Genomic DNA, 20,209 nt, shown 5'->3' with positions numbered 1-20,209 from the left:
GTTATTGATAGCAAATTACTTGTAACATGTCACAAATGATAAAACATATGTGTTCAACACTACAATAGAAAGCCATCACAGTATTTTGGTCCATACCCAAATATTTCAAAAATATTAACTAAAAATTGCCCAAAGTGACATATCTAACAAATATAAACACATTCCAAGAAAAATATGGCTGAATACTATTTTTGTGTGTGTATATATGTGCATGCTCAATATTATAGAAAGTACTAGGAGTAGGAAATTTAGAGAAGAAAGGTCTATTTTATTAGTCCTTCAAATTAATTTGTCTTTCCAATTACTACTGAGCACTTTAAATGTATTAAATATTGTTGTGAGTTGTTGGAGGTTGGGAAGTAAAAGGAGAACTTGGTTAGCTCAAGAAGCACATCATCTTGTTGGGGAGCAGAAAAAGAAACAGATAGCATTAATATATGGTAAGCAGAGCCATGACAGCAGAATAATGAGGTACGGGAAAATCATGATGGAGGAAATCCAAATGAACTGAGGGAACTAGGGAAGGTTTGTCAGAAGAGGTGATGTCTAAACATGAGAATTACTAGTGGAGTAAATGGATGTTGGATACTTGACTTGCCATAATATTAAAGAGAATAGAGGAAATATGCACAAAAAGCTTAAAAGAATAATTTGGCACTGGAGGTATTTAACAAGTGGTTTCCAATATTGTTATTATTATTATTATATTTTTAACTTGATGAAAAAACGAGATTAAGGGCATTTTAAAAACAGAGACTGTGTTTACAAAGCAAAGAGATCATGGGAGAATGCTATATGTTTGTGGAATGGCAAGTAGAAGGTATAGGCAGAGAGCAGGACACCTATTTTAAGAGTGAAAAGAGAGAAAGCTAGTGAGACAGGCAGTTCCCAAATGAAGAAACATCTCGTGAGCTATGCTAATGAACTACATTCTAAAGAAACTTGCAATCTGTTATAATATCAAACATGACTAATAGCATTTGTTAAGTACTTATTATGCTGATTGGTGTACAAACAGTAAAAATTTAAGTTCTAAGACAAATAATTTTATTTTTTACTGTGTGTAAGTATCTCCATTATGGGCCAAACTAACCAGTACTACAGAATTTTTACTGCTTTTAGCCTCAATTTAAGTCTTAGTGTAGAATTTTAGCTTATTACATCTAGATAACATAAAAATATACTTATTAAATTTTAATAAAGATTAAAAATGTAATCTCACATTAATAATTTAGAATCTGAATATAATTTTTATTAACTCATATTTTTAAAATATGTGGTTTGAAAGTTTTTGATGTAAGGAAATAATGAAAAATTTTATGTATAGTAAAACATTAATTAACTACAATTCAGATTTCCAAACCCTTTCATGTCTGGACATAAAAGTACCTTTCGGTGGAAAGCCTCCAAATTGCTGAAACCTTTGTTAACTAGGCTAGAGAAAAAATAAGCCAAAGAATGGTAAAATTATAAATGTCCTGTTTCATTCCTCTATTCCTATCTGCTCTGGTGACACTTCAGGGTTCATCAGAAGACTTATAAATGGCTCTTGGAATCTCCAAGCTTTTGCTCATTCAAGATACGTAGATATGTAGTCCCGACATATGGCATCTAATAGTTTCTCCTCTCCAGATCCAGCTCACTATGGGGATGTCTCTGATATTTTTGATGCCATGGAAGGGGATACACTGCTCACATTTAGCAAAGCCTCACTTGGGGTACCTATTATAGGCATCAAAATACAACTTTTGTTTTTCACTGCTGTCTGCAGGAAACACACTATCTCTTTTTTTCCTTTAGTATAGAATCCTCTGGCCCTACCTCCAGCACTGCTGAATTGGCTGGTAGGGTCTAAGTTGTTGAAAACCATTGTTTCTGAAGACTTCTCAGTTTCCTGTGAAAATCTTTATTCAAGATTAAGGCATGAATTATGGAATCTTACTTGAAAGTCAAGTTTAGCAATAGATAGCATGTTGTCCTGAAAGCTGCCCGCTCTCTCTGACCCCTACCTATTTAATCAAACAGACTTGTGCCTCTCCACACTTTTTAAAAATTTTTTAATTTTAAAAACTCTTAGTTTCAAATATACAGTATATTGGTTAGACATTTATACAGTTTATTAATCAATCCCCTGATTGCTCTTTCTTCTGGCTCTCCATCTAGCCATTACATTAATGCCGACTGCATTCTCTATGCCGTGCTCCCCATCCCTGTGACCATCTATCAACTACTAATTTGTACTTCTTTAACCCTTCATCCCTTTCTCCCAGCTCCCCAACCCACTTCCCCTCTGGCCATCACCAGATTGTCCTCTATATTTATGAGTCTGTTTTTTATTAGTTTGTTCTTTTTGTTCCATAGATTCCACATATAAGTGAAATCATATGGTATTTCTCTTTCTTTGACTTATTTCACTTAGCATAATAACCTCTAGGTCTATCCATGTCATTGCGAATGGTAAGATTTCATTTTTTCTTATGGCTGAGTAATATCCATTATATATATGAACTATAACTTCTTTATCTAGTCATCCATTAATGGGCATTTAGGTTTCTTCGATATCTTGGCTATTGTGAATAGTGCTGCCATGAACATAGCAGTGCATAGATCTCCACACTTTTTTTTTTAGGTTGACTTTATTCCGACTAATAACATAATATCCTACAGGGCCCATAGAAGAATCCCAGTCAGCCATCTTTCAACTATATTCTGATATGTAAAAAAAAAAAAAAATCATTTATCAGTAGGAAAATTTTAGAACTTCAGAAAAAAAGAAAGAAAACAGGAAGGATATGGAAATTCAAATACAGTACCCAATGTTCAAAATCTTGAACAAACAGCAGATTTTTATAGGAAAACAAATATAAAAGATTAACTATTTTTGTTAAAATCTATTAGAGAAAGAATTGGGAAGCATATGAGAAAAAAAGAAGGAAAATAGGAGCAAAAGGAGCAGTTGAGATTTGTGGAATCAGTTGGAAGAGTAGCCCTAACTAGAATCAACACCACACTTGAAGAATGATATTCAGTAAGTTAGTCCACCCAGTCAGTAAATTAGTTAGCTGACATGCAGGGATCATGCAAAATCAAACCTCCAATCTAGAGTTGCATAGGCCAGCCATGATAAGCTATACTGGCATCTTTTTTGAAAGATCAGAATATTCATGTCTACCTTCAGTGTACATGTTTGAAAATCAGTGTGCATCTTGAAAAGACATGTCTTTAAGATGTTCATGTAAATGTGTGAGAGAGGGAACAAGTCAGTACAAAGAACAGAGGGAGAGAGGGAGAGAAAGATGAAGGGAGAGAGAATAGTTTTAACCAATCTTTTAGACAATTTCATCACACGTGACAATGGGAGAGCGAACGTAAACCTAAGTTATTACTTATATTGTTAAGAAGTTGCTATTTGCTTTTGATTGTTTACATGGCCAAATGTAATTGTGTCCTTAAATCACAAGGATTTAAAAATTAAAGGATTTAAAATGAAACATCCTTGAATTTATTTTCCAGGAAAAATGCTCAATAATTTTTAATGAAATAAAGACCGCTAAAAGTAAAACAATTGTTTATCAAGAAAAAATAAGTAAGTTGAATGATAACCTAGACGAAAAAGAAAAGGAAAAGAAAAATTTGGAACAGATACTTGAAAATTTAAAGTAAGTACTTAAATAGTATCAAAATATTAAATGTTTAATATGTTATTTATAAAAGAGAAAAATCAAATTTCCATATTTAAAATTTATTCCTAAAATGATCTATATTTTCTATCATAGTTTGATGTGGAACATACATTGTGATATTGGATAATTCTGGTTTAAAAAAATCATAAATTGCTTTCATTTTTTATTGCTCCTCTGGGTTTATTTTTATTTGAATAACTGAGAATGCTTCTCTTTTTCCAAGTATAAGAACTTTTATTTCGTATGAAATTAATAATCCTTCCCACAAATTTCTGTATTTCTCACTTATGTGACATGGTTAATAATATATAGTTTGTCAGCCAAACATTTTTGATAACTTTTGAGGTAAGAGTTTAGAAATAGGTATTCTACAAAATCTCATCTAGTTTATTCACATTTATTGTTTACAAAAGTCTCTTAGTCAGTGTCCTTATTAGTCAGGACCATCCCTAACAAGGGTTAATGATCATTCAGAGAATGATCATGCTCTAAGACCCTGAGCATATTCATAGACCCTCACTTAGAACTTAAACACTCTTCCTTTACTCATCTTGGTTCTCATTTCCTATTCCGTAGTACACTGAGAACAGGACTTGGAGGGCTATTGAGGGAATATGCATTAGTCACATTTAGGAATTATACTTTAATTTAAATATAGAAAGAAAGTTAATATTTTGATATTAGCAAAATCATAGCACTTAAGGGATAAAGTGTCAGAGAAACAATTATGCATAGTCTAATACCATATACCTTACTAGAGTCAAGTCAGTGGACTCAGCAAGGATTTGTTTAGCTATCACCACAAGGTAAAAGCTTATTTTCAAAATGATCATACAGCTTTGTCTGAAAAAGACTAAATCATATTCAGCATATCATGGAAAAAAACAAGGAAACATTATGTTCTTTGAAAGATATTTAGTTACATTGTTTAATATCTGTAAGAATATTTTGGGGGACAAAGGGATAAGCCCAAAATTACATAATTCACATTTAACTTATAAACATCTAATTCAGGAGCTGAAGAATTTTTTTCTTCAAGATAGTTATCATTTCAATCCTAACAGTTTCTTCTATCCCTTGGCTAGACTATATTGCATTTGAGACAAAAATGGTCACCATGTCCTAGTGAATCAGTGTTCTCTCTAAATTTAACAAAACTCTGCCTTTTCCCCAAGAAAAGAAGAAAAAGAATAGCTGACACTGTAGTGTTATTTACAAATATGTTAATTAACAGGGATGATATTGGATAATGTCAAATAATATTTAAAGCTACCATTGATTATCTTCCTAATGTGCCAGGCACTTTGCAGGCAATATATATACCTTATCTCATCCAGTTCTCACAGAAAATTCTTAAATTATGTGCTAACATTCCCATGTGAATGCTGAGGAAGCAGAAACTCAAGGAAATTAAACTGTTGCCTTAAGAATGTACAACTAACTTGTGGTAGAACTAGGTTAAGTTCGTCCTGTTCCAAAGTGTGTGCTCTTTCAACTGTACATACTGATTCCCTAAACTAGCATTGGAAAGGAAGATTGTTGCACATAACCATACACAGTACATGTATAGTGCTGTACTGCATAATGGTGTTTCAGTCAATGACTGACTCCACATACAACAGTGATCCCATAAGGTTATAATGGAGCCGAAACGTTCCTATCTCTACTGACATCGTATCCATCCTAAAGTCGTAGTACAACACATTATTCGTGTGTTTGTGATGATACTGGTGTAAACCACCCTACTGCACTGCCAGGCCTATAAAAGTATGGCAAATACAGTTATGTACATAATACTTGATAATGATAACAAATGACTGTTGCTGGTTTACGTAATTGCTATAATACAGTTTCTATTATTATTTTAGGGTATACTCTTTCTACTTATAAAAAAAAAAGTCTGTTAAACAACGGTATGCTGCGTTTCATCAGCATCAGCTTCTCACATCTCGTGTTGGCCTCATCTCTTGATCACATCATTTTTCTCTTATGCTCTATTTAATCTTGTATTGTCTACTACAGTAACATGCTGTACAGGCTTGTAGCCTAAGAGCAATAGGCTGCACCATATAGCGTAGGTGTGTAGTAGGTTCATGTAAGTGCACTCTGAAGTTTGCACAATCAGAAAATCACCTAATAATGTATTTCTCAGAACATATCCCTGTTGTTAAGTGGCACATGACTATTAGGAATAATCTACTGGTACTGTCAGTAGGTGACTATATCAAGTTAATCGTTATTTGTTAAGAATCCATATAGTGCCTAGTGCCAGGGACAAAGAAGGACAAAGAAATGCAAATGGGAAAGTGTACCTTAAAGTGTCTGAAGATATTTTTAGGGAGACAAACCTTGCAAATGTAAAACAATTAAAATGTGGTGGCAAAAATAATAGCAATCAAAGCTACTCTCGGCTCTCACTTAATTTTCTTAAATAGAAAGTGAACGGATCCAAACCAAGATCCATAGGACATAAGAATTTGTTCTTTTTATGAATATGATAAAAGAAACATAATTTATATGCATACATATACATAAAAACTTGTATAATGTATATATAAAATTAATAAAATGCTGTATTAAATACAATCTAATAGCAAAATGCTTAGTACAGAGAATAAAGTATATGTGGTCAAGATATAGTGATGTTTGCTGAGAATAACTAAGAATTTATTGATTTTTTGTCATTGCAGCTCCTCTCTGTATGATTTTCATTGTTTGCCTGTGCTCCACAATGGCACTATTAGAGAATACTTATATAGGACATCATACAAGACTTTTGGATGATATTTGTATGAATGATAAAGTGGAAAAATGGGAAAAACAGATGAAATAGAAGGACCTTATTTTATTTAGGAGGGGATCATATCTAAAAAATGTGAATAAAGAATCATGGTCTTAAATTTACTGAACAATCATAGTGGAGAGAGAAAAAAAAAGAGTAATGTTGAGCTGCTGAATCAAACAGTGCAAGACAGAACTGGACTTGAATTCTGGTTCCGTCACTCACGAATTGGCTTATACAAACTAATTATGCTGAAGTTTAGATTCCTCATCTGTAAGTTGCTATAATTATTATTTCATAGGGTTGTGGTTGTATTAAATGAGAGATTATATTTAAAGCACTTTAACATTTTATCCCTCAGAAATTTTAGTCCTGCCTTTATAGCTAACTGTGCAAATGAATCAGAGATCAAAATGAATGTGGATAACATAAGAATGTGCTGAGATTTTGCAGCTCTGCTTACTCTGGATTCTGGATTGCTGATTAACTATGGAAATTATTTATAAAGAATACTTATTTTGGCAGTATGCATTAACCACTTTTTAATGCTTATTCTACCAGTATTGTTTTTTACTTTACTACTTATTTCAACAAAAAAATTATTTCATCTGTGTCAAGATATACTTAAGACAAAATACACACACATGCACACACATACTCACACACAAACTTTCACACACCAGCTTAAACAGTAGGAGAATGTGTCATCTTAGGTAACAGGAGACTGATGAGTAAGGTAAGCTGCAGGGTTGGTTGATTCAGCAGCTCAACAGTAGGTACTCATTTTTTCTCTCTCTACTATTGCTATTGTCAGCAAATTTGAAAACATGACTACCTTTAGTGGACTTTAGCCTCTTCTACATGGAATTAGGTCTTCACCTTTCATCTTATTGGCCTATCTTAATATATATACTCACTCCTGTATAATTAGCCATGTTCTGGTTGACTTAATCTAATGAGAATGTATCCTTGGAGTTACATGCTGCATGGAGGAAGGGTTCTTTTGGAATGACAACAAAACAGAGGCATGCCGAGTTGGCAAGCAACGAATCCACTAAATTTCTCCAGAGATGTTCTACATGAGTCATTTAGATGGAGATCCATAGAGCTAGGCCTATGGAAAGGAACTAGGGAATTGTTCCAAAGTCCTTCGGGTTCTACGATTTTTCAATATTGGTTCTTTTAAAATGTTTCATAAGTTTATTTTAGAAAATAAAATGTAAGCTAGTGGTAATTGTAATTCTTTCTTCACAGGGAACAATTTTTAACTATCAGATTTAAAAAGGAACATGCACAAGCTGTGTATGATCATCTCATAAGTGAGCAAAAAGCCTGTAGAGAGAGAATATCTGAGGAGGAGCAGAGATTTGGGACTCTTGTTGCCATGAGGCAAAAAACTCTGAAAGATATTAAAGTGAGTATTATATGTTTGACTATTTTAGATCGAAAAAATGTAGTGATAGTCAAAATAGCAGCTAGTTTGAGGCATTCATTTTTTTATCTTAAAGTAGCAAAGATGTTTAGATTTTAAAAATGAATCTGCTTAATAAACAACTTTTTGTTTTTTTCGTCTAAGTCATTGTAAAATATTCATAGAGCATATTATTCTTTTCAATGCATTTTATGTGCACTCTCATTTTATCATTGTACTTTTATTTTGAAGGCTGCTTATATTACAGTGTAGGTTATATTTATTCCATTTATTTTTAATGGGAAATATGAGAATTGTTACATTTTGTTTCTGGATAAACGTACTTCGAATGTTTACAAACCACTTTTTTGAAAAATGAGAATATTTCATGCTCTTTTCCTTTAGAAAAATTTTCCATATATTTTGGTAGCATTGTAAACTTAGTTGCAAACAAGGAAATTATATGATAAAATGTATTATTTTAGATATAAATTTTTATTAAGTTTTATAAAGCTATACATGTTAAATTTTTGTATAAAATATGACTAAGTGATATTGACATTATTCTTATGCTATTTTACATTTTGTAATTTTGTTACATTTAATTGCGATAATAAAAACCATGGCTTTTTCAATATATTTATAAATATTACTATTTTTGAGAGACACAATGGGAAATACTTCTAAAAATAAAGAATTCTACTGGATTTTATTAAAACTACTTTCTGCAAAATTTTTAAAGATATGTGTAATATCATACTTTCATCAGCTATTTTTGATCCTGATATTTATATACTAAATTGTAAATATATATTTAATATAGTCAATTACTTTTTTTCTTTTTATGTTTTCAAAGGCATTGCTAATACACTTTTTTTAAAAGATTATTTGGAACAAATATACACTGAATAAACAAGTACAGGAGTGAATGAACATACCATCTTTAATGCTAGCTCTGATAACCTACAAGAAAATTATTAATAAAATCGATAATGGTGCTAAGTAACATTCTTTCATTTAAAATACAGCCATTATATAGAAAAGGGTTTGGTTTTATTTTTAGGCCTAAAAATATGAAAATAATTGGTGCCATCTAGTGGCAATAAATGAGTCCTCCTCTTGGAAGAGTTTCTGGAACTTTGATAGCTGAAGCTCAGATATGTGATATACGAATAGCTGGGGAAGCTTAGACTTGAATGCATCCCTCAAAACAAGAAGGCTTAAGTTATTTACTGACTTAAGCATCATTCTCCACCTCATATTTTATCACAGCAGTAGAATTAGTTGTTCGAATTCAACCACATTTTCCAATCGTACTGGTGCTGAGAACACAGTGGGATCTCAATAATCATTTATTGACTAACATTTTAGCACTTTAATGGAACAATAATAATTAGTGAAATGGCAAAATATGGTCAGCAGGAGAGAGACAAAGAAAAACTCCTGTATAACTAGCCTCTCAGTAATTGAGATTTGTATTTCTTTTATACAAAAGCCCATCTCTGCTTCCCATTCTGAAAGGTACCTACCCACATTCACTTGGGTGCGTCATGTGCTCTCATGTTTGTTTGTTTGTTTTTTCTTAGCACCATTCTCTGTCTGAATTTGTTTTGTTCACTTATTTTTATTTGTTTGTTGTCTGCCTACATTCTTCTATAGTAATGTATTCTGTCACTCACCTGATAGGATAGATTTTCTATACTTTCTCTGTATCCTAAAAGCTCAGCACTATGCTTGGCACAAGGGAGCTCACAATAAATACTTGTTGAATGACTGAATGAATAAATGGATGAGCATATTCTTATCTGGTAATTTTTATGTCGGCATGCATGATAAAGGCTAAAAGCAGGAGCATTTTAGAGATACTTTCCATACTGCACTAGCTTGCTACTTTAGCCAATACTCATGCTGTGTGCAGAAGCTGACTCATTCACATTTGCTCGCACATGCTCTCGCTCTCATTTTCTCTTTCTCCTTGATAATATATGAGAAACTTATCATTTAGTCTGTGGCTAAATTGTCTATTGCTTTGTAGCAATTAAAGATTCTGCTAAATGTCTCAATAATGCTTCTCAAATAACCTTGAATTTATATGAAATTGTCTCTTATCAGTGCTTGGATAGCTCTTTGTTATGCATTTACCTTATGTGATAAGAAGCATAGAGTTTGAACATGCGGAGTTTTGAGATATATCTTATCATTAGTAACACTGTTTATTATTAGAATCAGTTATTGGTGTTAAAGAGTGGAAAGAATGTCTTTCCACTCTTCATAGAAAACCTATTTTAATCCCTGTTTAGAAATTGGATGATAAGAATTTGTAAATATATGTGTAATGTAAAACATTGCCAGAAAGAGACAAATCTTATTAGGCATTATTATACATGTGGTGTTACTGTTCTGGGGTTTCTCCCCTCTGGGTAAAACAACTAATCACAACTATGGATCATCTAAAGGAATTGTTTAATAAAGGACTTTATAAAAGCTACATGGAATTAATTACCTGAGGACTGAGAAAACACACTATAGAATTAGAATTATAAACAGCTAATAAAATAGTTTAAGAAAAATATACACACACTTCAGATAACATATAATGCGCTTCTGAAGTTAAATTCGGTCTTTTTCAGTGGACAATCCATGTCAGATATCTTTAAATGATAGACTTTTTTTTTTTAATGTCATAGAGTTTTTATTAACTGCCTATAATTTACAAATGTTTAAGATGAAAATTTCAGTATAGCATCTAAACATATTAAGCAAATACTAACAGGCATAAAGGGAGAAATAACACAATAATAGTAGGTGAGTTCAGTACCTCATTTACAACAATGGTTAGGTCATCTAGGCAGAAAATCAATAAAGAAACCGTGGACTTGAGCTACCCTTTAGACAAAAACAGACATACATAGAACATTTCATCCAGTAGCAACAGAAGACACATTTCTTCTTAAGTGTATATGGAACATTCTCCAGGATAGATCATATATTAAGTCACAGAACAAGTCTTAACAAATTTAATAAGAAGATTGAAATTATACCAAGAATCTTCCAACCACAATTGTATGAAACTATAAATTAATTACAGGGGGAAACTAGAAAATTCACAAATATGTGGAATTTAAACAGCACACTGCCAACCAACCAATGTGCAGTCTGCAGAGCCCAGCCCTAGTAGTCACCAAGCTGAATATAAAAATACTGAGAGATAATAATATAACAACTTGTATATCCGGACCTGTCTTCAGATATCCTCTAACACTTTTCTTCAAAGCTTTCTTGGGCTCCCACGGCTTTAACTATCAGTACAGTGCCTGACTCAGCAATCTTCTACTCCAATTTTACTGCTTCTCCTAAATTTGTCTCCACATGATGGACTATTAGGTGCATGCTTCCATTTACATCGTCTCTATCATGTCCAAAACAGATAATCTTCTCAACAAATCCAGTCACCAGAAATTCTTTTTATTACAAATGCCACTGTAATTTTTCTTGTCAACTAGTAACATATCGCCTCCTATATGTTCCTTTCTTTTATTTGACACCAGTCTCTATTAAGTCTATAATCTTCATACCTTCTCATCACGTCTCTTTGATTACAAAAGCACTTTTTTGTAACATATCTGCAATTTATGCTTTCATTTCACTCCAGTTTATCCTACATAATGCCATCTAATTGATTTTTCTACAGCCTATCTTTAAAAACATTTTATTCCTTAAAAATTCTTCATGTCTCCCACTGCTTTACGAATTAAGTGTAAACTTAATTCATAAATTTAATAAATTGCAGTGATATTTGATAATCCCATGCAAATTAAAGACCATTTAACATAAATTTGTTTCCCTTGCTTTATTAAAATGTAATTGATAAATAAAATTGTACATATTTAAAATGCACCATGTGATTTCATATATGTATACATTGCAAAATGATTACTATAATAGGTTAACACATCTATCGTCTCACATAGTTATCTTTTTGTGTGTGTGTGTATGGTAAGAATGCTTAAGATCTGCTCTTTTAGCAAATTTAAAGTATATAATACAGCATTATTAACTATAGTCACCATGTAATACATTAGATCCCTAAAAATGATTCATCTTATAACTGAAGACTTTACTTTTTGCCCAGCATCTCCCTATTTTACCCACCCCACTGCCCCTTGGTGACCTTTATTGTACTCTTTGTTCCTGTGAGTTTGATTTTTTTAAAAAAAGATGCCACAAATAAATGACATCCATCATTCAGTATTTTTCGGTCTATGTCTAGCTTATTTCACTTAGCATCATGTCCTCTAGGTTCATCTATCTTGTTGCAAATGGTAGAATTTCCTTCTTTCTCATGGCTGAATAATAGTCATTCATATATACATCTACATTTTTCTTTATTCATTTATCCATTGACAGACACTTAGATTGTTTCTATATTTTGCCTATTGTGAATAATGCTGCAATAAACATGAGAGTAGTGATATCTCCTTGAGATAGTGATTTTATTTCATTCAGATATATACCAGAAGTGGGATTGTTGGATCACATAATATTTTTATTTTTAATTTTTTGAGTAATCTCCACATTGGCTATACCAGTTTACATTCCAGTAGTGTACAAGGGTTCCCTTTTCTCTACCTCCTCAGCAACCCTTGTTATCTCTTGTCTTTTTGATAAACTTCATTATAACAAATGTGAGATGATATCTCATTGTGGTTTTGACTGACATTTTCTTAACGATAAGTCATATTGAGCACCTTTTCATTTATCTGTTGGTCATATATATGTCTTTTGAAAAATATCCATTCAAGTCCTTTGCCCATCTTCAACTGGATTATTTCTGGTTTTTTTTTTAACTATGAATTGTATGAGTTATTCATATATTTTGGATATTAGTACCTTATTAGATATATGGTTTGAAGATATTTTCTTCCATTTGATAGGTTGTCTTTAAATTTATTATTTCTTTTGCCATACAGAAGCTTTTTAATTTTATGTATTCTTATTTATTTTTTCATTTGTTTCATGTGCTTTTTGTGTCATATGAAAAAAAATCATTGTGAAGATTAATGTCAAGGATATTTTTTCCTATATTTTCTTCTAGTAGTTTTACAGTTATAGGTCTTTCATTTAAGAATTTAATCTATTTCAAATTAATTTTGGTGAGTGTTGTAAGATAAGAGTTCAGTTTCATTATTTTGCATGTGACTATCAGAGACAATTTTACTTCTTCCTGTCCTATTGGATGCCTTTTTTTTTTCCTTGTCTAATTGTTCTGCCTAGGACTTAAGGTACTGCGTTGAATAGAAGTGGTGTGAGCTTCCTTGTCTTGTTCTTGGCCTTAGGAACTTCTTTCAGCTTTTCACTATTGTGAATGATATTAGCTGTGGGCTCATCATACAGATATAGTTCAGAGATATTGCAGGTTCAGTTCTAGGCCACCACAATAAAGTGAATATTACCATAAAGCACATTGCACAAGTTTTTTGGTTTTTCAGTCATATAAAAGTTATGTTATACTATACTGTAGTCTATTAAGGGCACAATAGCATAATGTCTACAAAACTGTATATTCTTTAATTGAAAAATAATTTATTACAAAAAACTGCTAATCATTATCTGAGCCTGTCGGAAAAATGGCCCCAATAGCCTTGTTTGATGCAGAGTTGTCACAAAACTTCAGTTTGTAAAAATGCAATATCTGCAATGCACAATAAATCAAAGCACAATAAAACAAGATATGCCTGCATATGGCCTTTATTATGTTGAGGTATATTCCTTCTGTACTTAATTCATTAAAGTTTTTATCACAAATGGATGTTGAATTTTTTCAAATGCTTTTTATGTATCTGTTGAGATAATATATGGTTTTTATTCTTCCTTTTATAATCCTTTGTATTTCTGTGGTGTCAGTTGTAATAGTTGCTCTTTTGTTTTTGATTTTGAGTCTTCTCTCTTTTTAGTCTAGCTAAGGATTTGTTCTGTTTATCTTTTCAAAAAGTCAGCTTTCGGAGTTGTAAACCTTTGTTATTATTTTTCTGGCCTGTATTTCATTTATGTCTGCTCTGATATCTGTTATTTTCTTCCTTCTGCTAACTTTGGGACTGCTTTGTTGTTCTTTTTCTAGTTCCTTGAGGTATAAAGTTAGGGTGTTTATTTGAGATCTTTCATTTTTCTTAATGTAGATACTTATTACTATAAACTTCCTTCTTAGAATTGTTTTTGCTGTATCCCATAAGTTTGGTATGTTATGTTTCCATTTTTGCTTGTTTCAAAATATTTTTTGATTTCCCATTTGATTTATTCTTTGACTTGTTCCTCCTTTGTTACATGCCTCTAAGTTAGGCTCTGCCAATAGGGGACACTAGAGAGAGGCTTAAAGATTGATAGAGGATGAAGGAACTTGCTCCTTCTTACCTGCTTCCAATGTGTTTCCTGTTCTTTATAGTTGTCGACTTTATCCTAGAAATGTATATTCGTCTCAAAACAGCAGTTGCTATTCATAACCATGCCCGATTATAACTAACAGCTATTGCAACACTTGTGGAACTGATTTTTCATGTCTCATCTCAGAGACATCAGAACCTGCCAATGAGAGCCCCCTCCTCAGTATTCTGTTTCCCAGGCTCACACAGCCTGTCTTTCCAGCCCAGAGATGCAAGCAGTCTAGAGATCTGAATTTCAGGTCCACAGGGGATTAACCATTATAGCATTGCCAAAGTATTGAGTCAAACACTCTTCATTTGGCCATTAGTGGAGCATTGGTGACAGAAAAAGTGGTATCAGTAAATTGGTAAAGGACAAAGATTAAATATAAAGGGGCAAGAGTATTGAAATAAATTAGAGAAGGCAGTTGTAGAATGCTCTTTTAACAGCTTTGACCTTAAAGGAATTTATATAGTTCTATTTATTTTCTTGCAAATTACAATCCCATGTATATTTTTCAGCAAAGAGAAAACAGATAAGATTGAGGGAGAGATTATGCAGTCATATTATGCAGTTTTGCTTAAATATTTAGTTCCCATTCTGATTGCTGATGCCTTTGAGCTAAAGAATGATACCTCACTCATGTGAGTCCTTCCAGAGTCCTCACAGTGTCTTAGACCTAAGTACTCAACAATTGCTGAATTGAAGTACAAATGAAGCGAGGTGACTCCTAAAAGAATATGTGAAAGAGTGAGATTTTCACTTCAGTTTACTTTGGCAAGGATAAAGGAAATTGTTCTTCATTCACTTATCCATTCATTTACTTATTTATTTCGAAGTCATGTATTAACTTTTAGAATTTAGGTGAAATTCTAAGCATGGTAAATGAAAGGTAATGCCTGCTCTCAATTAGCTTTGCTGAGAAATGGTGATGAAACAGGTACATGTTAAAATAGGCACAACATCTGCTTTTCTTGAATTAAGTGCAGAATTCTCTGGAACCCAGGAAAAAGAGCTTAAAGGAAAATTGAGAAAGCTCGCAAAAGTAATAGTAACAGAACCAAGTCTTGGAGGGTGGGAATTAGTCAGAAAAGAATACTTCAGGTACTGAGACAATAGGAAAAAAGATATAAGAGTGTCAAAAAAATCAGCATGCATTTAGAGAATTGAAGGTAATTTATTATGTTTAGAGATTAGATGCAGGAAAAAAGGCCCTTCATACCTGTAGCAGCCACATCATGAAGGCTCTGAATGTCACACTAAAGAGTTTAGGTGTTAGGTCATGAATAGTTGACCAGAAGAGTAACAAAGCTACCATAGCAGCTATCCCATTAAAATTAGCAGAGATTTCCACCACTCTGCCGTGGCACATCAGTGTGGTACTAATGAGCCAAATTTGGACTGCAATTGATTCCATCAGTAGTTAAGGAGTTGAGAAGTACCTAAGATTGCTAAGACTGGACTCAGAAGACTGCCATTAAAGAGTCTTGTCCCTTTACTTTAGCATGGTGAAGTCAGTATTTCTTGGCTAGATGGTAAGAAAAATTATTCAAGTGTATACCAAGTTTTTCTTTTATTCGACAAAAGGATGGTTATTGGTGTCAGCATTTAAAAATAGAGCACGTAGACTGAAGACTAGGTTTGAAATTAGATTCATCAAATTTGAGATATCTTTGAAGAAGCTACTTGGAGTCTAGTGCCAGCCAAATTAAGAATCTGGAATTGAAGGAATATGAGTTCGAATGCTTATAGTTTCCTACAACCATATACAATGCACAGAGACTTCAGAAAATCATTAACATCACAGAGAAAACTGAGAAGAAAGATCAAGACACAGTCCTGGTTGGGTGATAATGATACGGAAGAGGTAGCAAGAATAGAGGAAGCAAAAAGCACAGAGGTTATAGTCAGGAGTGATATAGGAGTTTAAAACTTCAGCCATAGTGCTATTCTAGATGATAACAGAATAAGAAGGATGTCCATGGGTACGAATTGGTAATAGGACATAGAACTGAAGTTAACTGGATTTGAGTAAATCCATAGTCTAAGATTAAAATGTTGGCTTGGTCATCCAGATAGATATTGAAGTAAAACAGAATGGTGGTGGAACATGAGATGGAGAGGAAGAGAAGATTGAGTCTTATGGGCCAAAGTCTTCCCTTAGTGTGGAATAATGACTAGGAAATCATTAAATGACAGTGCACTAGAGTAAGAGAAAATAGGGGATTATATTCTTTAATCAATATAAAACTCAAAACAAGGAGTATTTTTACATAAACATAGAGGAATAATGGTTTGAAAGCAAAAATGGAGAGCTAGGATTATGCTACCTGCAACTAGACCTTCTAATATATGGGGCCTTGAGAAATTAATATTCTTTAATTCAGACCAAGATTTAGTTAATGCAGTGGTTTAACCAAATATTGTGCAATGAGAATGAAGTGAAGTCTGCGCTTCTTTACCAATAAATTCCAGTATTCCCATTGGAAATTTACACTGGGATAATGGTTCAGTGCAATTAATAAGTGTATACTTAATTCCCATTACATAAAATACACTCTTCTAAATGCTAAGGATTATAGTAATAAAGCAAAGTCCTTAACTCTGAGAAGCATACCAATCTCACAGAGGAGAATCATAATATTGTAACAGGTTTTGTTAACCAGAGCTAGAATCAAAGAAAGAGACTGCTAAAATATTACTTGTAAATACTGTCAACTTTCCTGTATTTATCGAGAATTTTTTTCAAATAACCAAGATTTGATGTTATTGCTTTACCTATACCATTAATGAAGGCATTGACAAAATATGTCTTATAAGTTATTATAAATACATATTTATATGTCAGTGTATAATTTAAAATTTTTTAAAATATGACAAAATGACTAAGCAGTGCTTAATAGCATAACACATTGTTTTTATTTTGCTTACACATCTGATTAAAAGACCTCCAATTGTGCTGTTCATCTTCCTTTAAATTGTGTAAATTTTACTTCAGTCGTTACCTTCAGGAAGGTCACCTTATCTTTCAGAAAAAGTGAATTTAATGTTGCATAACTGAGATATCTACATGGTTATAATGTTCCTAAGCATAGATCTTAGCCTAAAGTTCTCCATCACAGGCAGGAAGTTGTTTTCAGTTACTGTTTCTAGTTTGCTTCTGCTTTGCAAAGCTTTTCAGGAGAAATAGATAGATGAGAGAGAAGGGGGTGGGTGGAAAGGGGAGGGTGAAGGAGGGAGAGAGAGGCACTAGCTGTCTCTTTGTCTTTAGTGAATTATCAGTGACTTTCCATATTAAGTATAAGTATCATCAACTCCCTCTTAAACCATGAACTCTTTCTTAAACTTAGGATTTCTGAATCTGGCCCCGATGTTCTGACAAATATCACAAATTCGACTTCTGCATTGTCCTGTGGGGAGCATTGTTAACATTACCCAAATAGCCCTCCTACTGTCTGATTTATTTGCTTACAGAGAGCATGTAACATGTATACCTGACTTCCTGAGGGAGCTGCATAGCTCAAATTTGGGTGCCATGATAATAATAACAGTTAGAGAGAAAATGAAATAGGCTATAAAGAGAAAGGAAATGGAATATATAAACTATCGTACAGTGTCATGTTCATTTTCAGTACTATATAAAATAATGAAAATGTTTTTCGATAACCTTTGTTGATTTTTATAATGCAAAACACACTTTATGGAAAAAGACAATCAATGAAAAAGGCCAAAAAATTAGTAAAAATATTTTTAGCTTGTAACTCAGATTTCTGCATTGTTTTCTGTAAGTTAAGAATTGAATTCTAAAATAGAACAGTTTTAAGACAAGTATGTTAATTTTTATCTTTGGCAACTCTAAGTTGCTCTCTTTTAGGGTTCAAGTACAAGGATTTTCTTGTTGATAAAGCAATCCAGTGTGGTAGACAGCAAGAGTTTTATTTTTCTAATTTTACAGTTGCAATTGGGAACTTAAATTTAGAGATGTTAAACAAGAGTTTTCCATAACCACTCAGTTTTTAAGTTTCACATCTGGGATTAAAATGGGTGTTTGTTTTATTCTCCTCCCCTGCCTCCTCCCACCCCCCACCGCCGCCAGAAAAAACACCGTAAACTGAAAATCTTCAGCAAACAGTAAAGCAGTTAGGATATAATTATTCTTGTCATCAGCGCTGGGTGGCCTTGCAAGATCATTGCTTTTGGGGTACTAGAATTAAGGGAAATTAAAGGCCATTGGGCTTACAATAATTGGAATTATGTGTCCTGAAATTAAAAGGTATGATACAGTGTATCAAGCCTTCCTCAAAATGTTCAAGTAAATGAGTTCTCGTATTCATCAGAAACTCTTTATTTGGGCATACAAAACAAAAGTATCTCCCAATGTCATCCTATTTCTGTTACAACACCATTACCACCGTCTGTGGGAGACGGGCAGGTTTTGTTTGTTGAGGCGGGGATATCATCAGGAGAGATGAAGTGAGAGAATATTGTACCATAATTTGCACCCATAATTAAAAGATATGTGTGTGCTTTTGATATCTTGGCCTGTGGTGGTACCGTACCTGTAATACCTAGGAGTTAAAAAACTAAACTAAACTAAACTAAACTAAATTAACTAAACTAAAGGCCACAGTCTCCACAGACCACCCTCACTTCAGATCAGCTAACTACAAATTTGGGGGTCCCCACAACCACCCTCAGGTTCAAAAATTTTTTAGAAAGCTCACAGAACTCGGGAAAGCACTCATCTTAGTCCACTCATGCTGCTGTAACAAAATACCAGTGAGTAGCTTATAAACAACAGAAATTTATTTTTTATAGGTCTGGAGGCTGGAAATCCAAGATCACAGTGCTGACACTGTCAGGCAAGGGTTCTTTTTCGAGTCCCAGACTCCCATGGGGCTAGGGGTCTCTGTGGAGCCTCTTCAATAAGGCACTGATCCTATGTATGAGATTTCTACCCTCATGACTAAAGTACCTCCTAAAGGATCCACCTACTAATGTCACCTTTGTAGGTGAGCATTTCAACTAACAATATATAGATATTCATTTCATCATCATTTTTGCCCTGACCATAGAATTTAGCTTGCCTGTATCTCATTTCATTTGCTCCTATTTGTCGTTTTCTTTGAAATAGTTCAGACACGTAGATACTGAGGCTTATGTATCTTTCAAATATTTGAAGGCTAGAAATTAAAATTTTGCATTCCCTATGCATATGAAACCTTTTTGATGAATATATGTTAAAAATCCAACCACCAAGTGAATTTTCCAAGTAATATTAGAAAGGAAAATGTATCTGTACTATTACATATTTTTGTATGATGCATTATATTTATATCATCCTGGAAAAAGACTTATATTGCCTACTCTGAACCTAATTTTCTTAGTATAGAAAACAAACAACTAATAATTATTCTCATAATGTTTGACCATGAATTTAAAACTGAAAGAAAGTATCATCAATGACTTCTTACAAAATATACAGAACACTGTTGGTGGGATTGCAATTTGGTACAGCCACTATGGAAAACAGTCTTGAGGTTCCTCAGAAATTAAAAATGGATCTACCTTTTGACCCAGCAATTGCACTTCTGGATATTTATCCAAAGAAAGCCAAAATAATGATTCATATAGATCAGTGCATCCCCGTGTTCATGGCAGCACTATTTACAATAGCCAAGACATGGAAGCAACCTAAGTGCCCATCAACAAATTGGATAAAGAAACTATGGTTCATATATACAGGGGAATATTACTTAGCCATAGAAAAAAAGAAATCCAGCCATTTGCAACGGCATGGATGGACCTAGAGGTTATTATGTTGAGCAAAATAAGTCAGACAGAGAAAGAGAAATACCATATAATTTCAGTTATATGTAGAATCTAAGGAACAAAAAGAAAAAACTAATTGAAAAC

At 33.1% G+C, this 20,209-nt stretch overlaps 1 protein-coding gene across 1 annotated transcript in view; it reads left to right on the top strand.

Moving 5' to 3' along the window:
• The window catches only part of CCDC178 (coiled-coil domain containing 178), a 310,727-nt gene that overhangs the window by 100,413 nt on the left and 190,105 nt on the right, over positions 1–20,209 (top strand). The window contains exons 18-19 of the mRNA XM_036229026.1: positions 3,514–3,659; positions 7,720–7,879. Coding sequence (XP_036084919.1) covers positions 3,514–3,659; positions 7,720–7,879 — 306 coding nt within the window. The remainder of the gene's footprint in view (positions 1–3,513; positions 3,660–7,719; positions 7,880–20,209) is intronic.

The sequence above is a fragment of the Rousettus aegyptiacus genome, unplaced genomic scaffold (genome assembly GCF_014176215.1).
Source record: "Rousettus aegyptiacus isolate mRouAeg1 unplaced genomic scaffold, mRouAeg1.p scaffold_m13_p_12, whole genome shotgun sequence".
Classification (NCBI taxonomy): Eukaryota; Metazoa; Chordata; class Mammalia; order Chiroptera; family Pteropodidae; genus Rousettus; species Rousettus aegyptiacus.
Note: the sequence above shows the minus strand (reverse complement) of the source record. Positions and strands in the feature narration are given on the sequence as shown.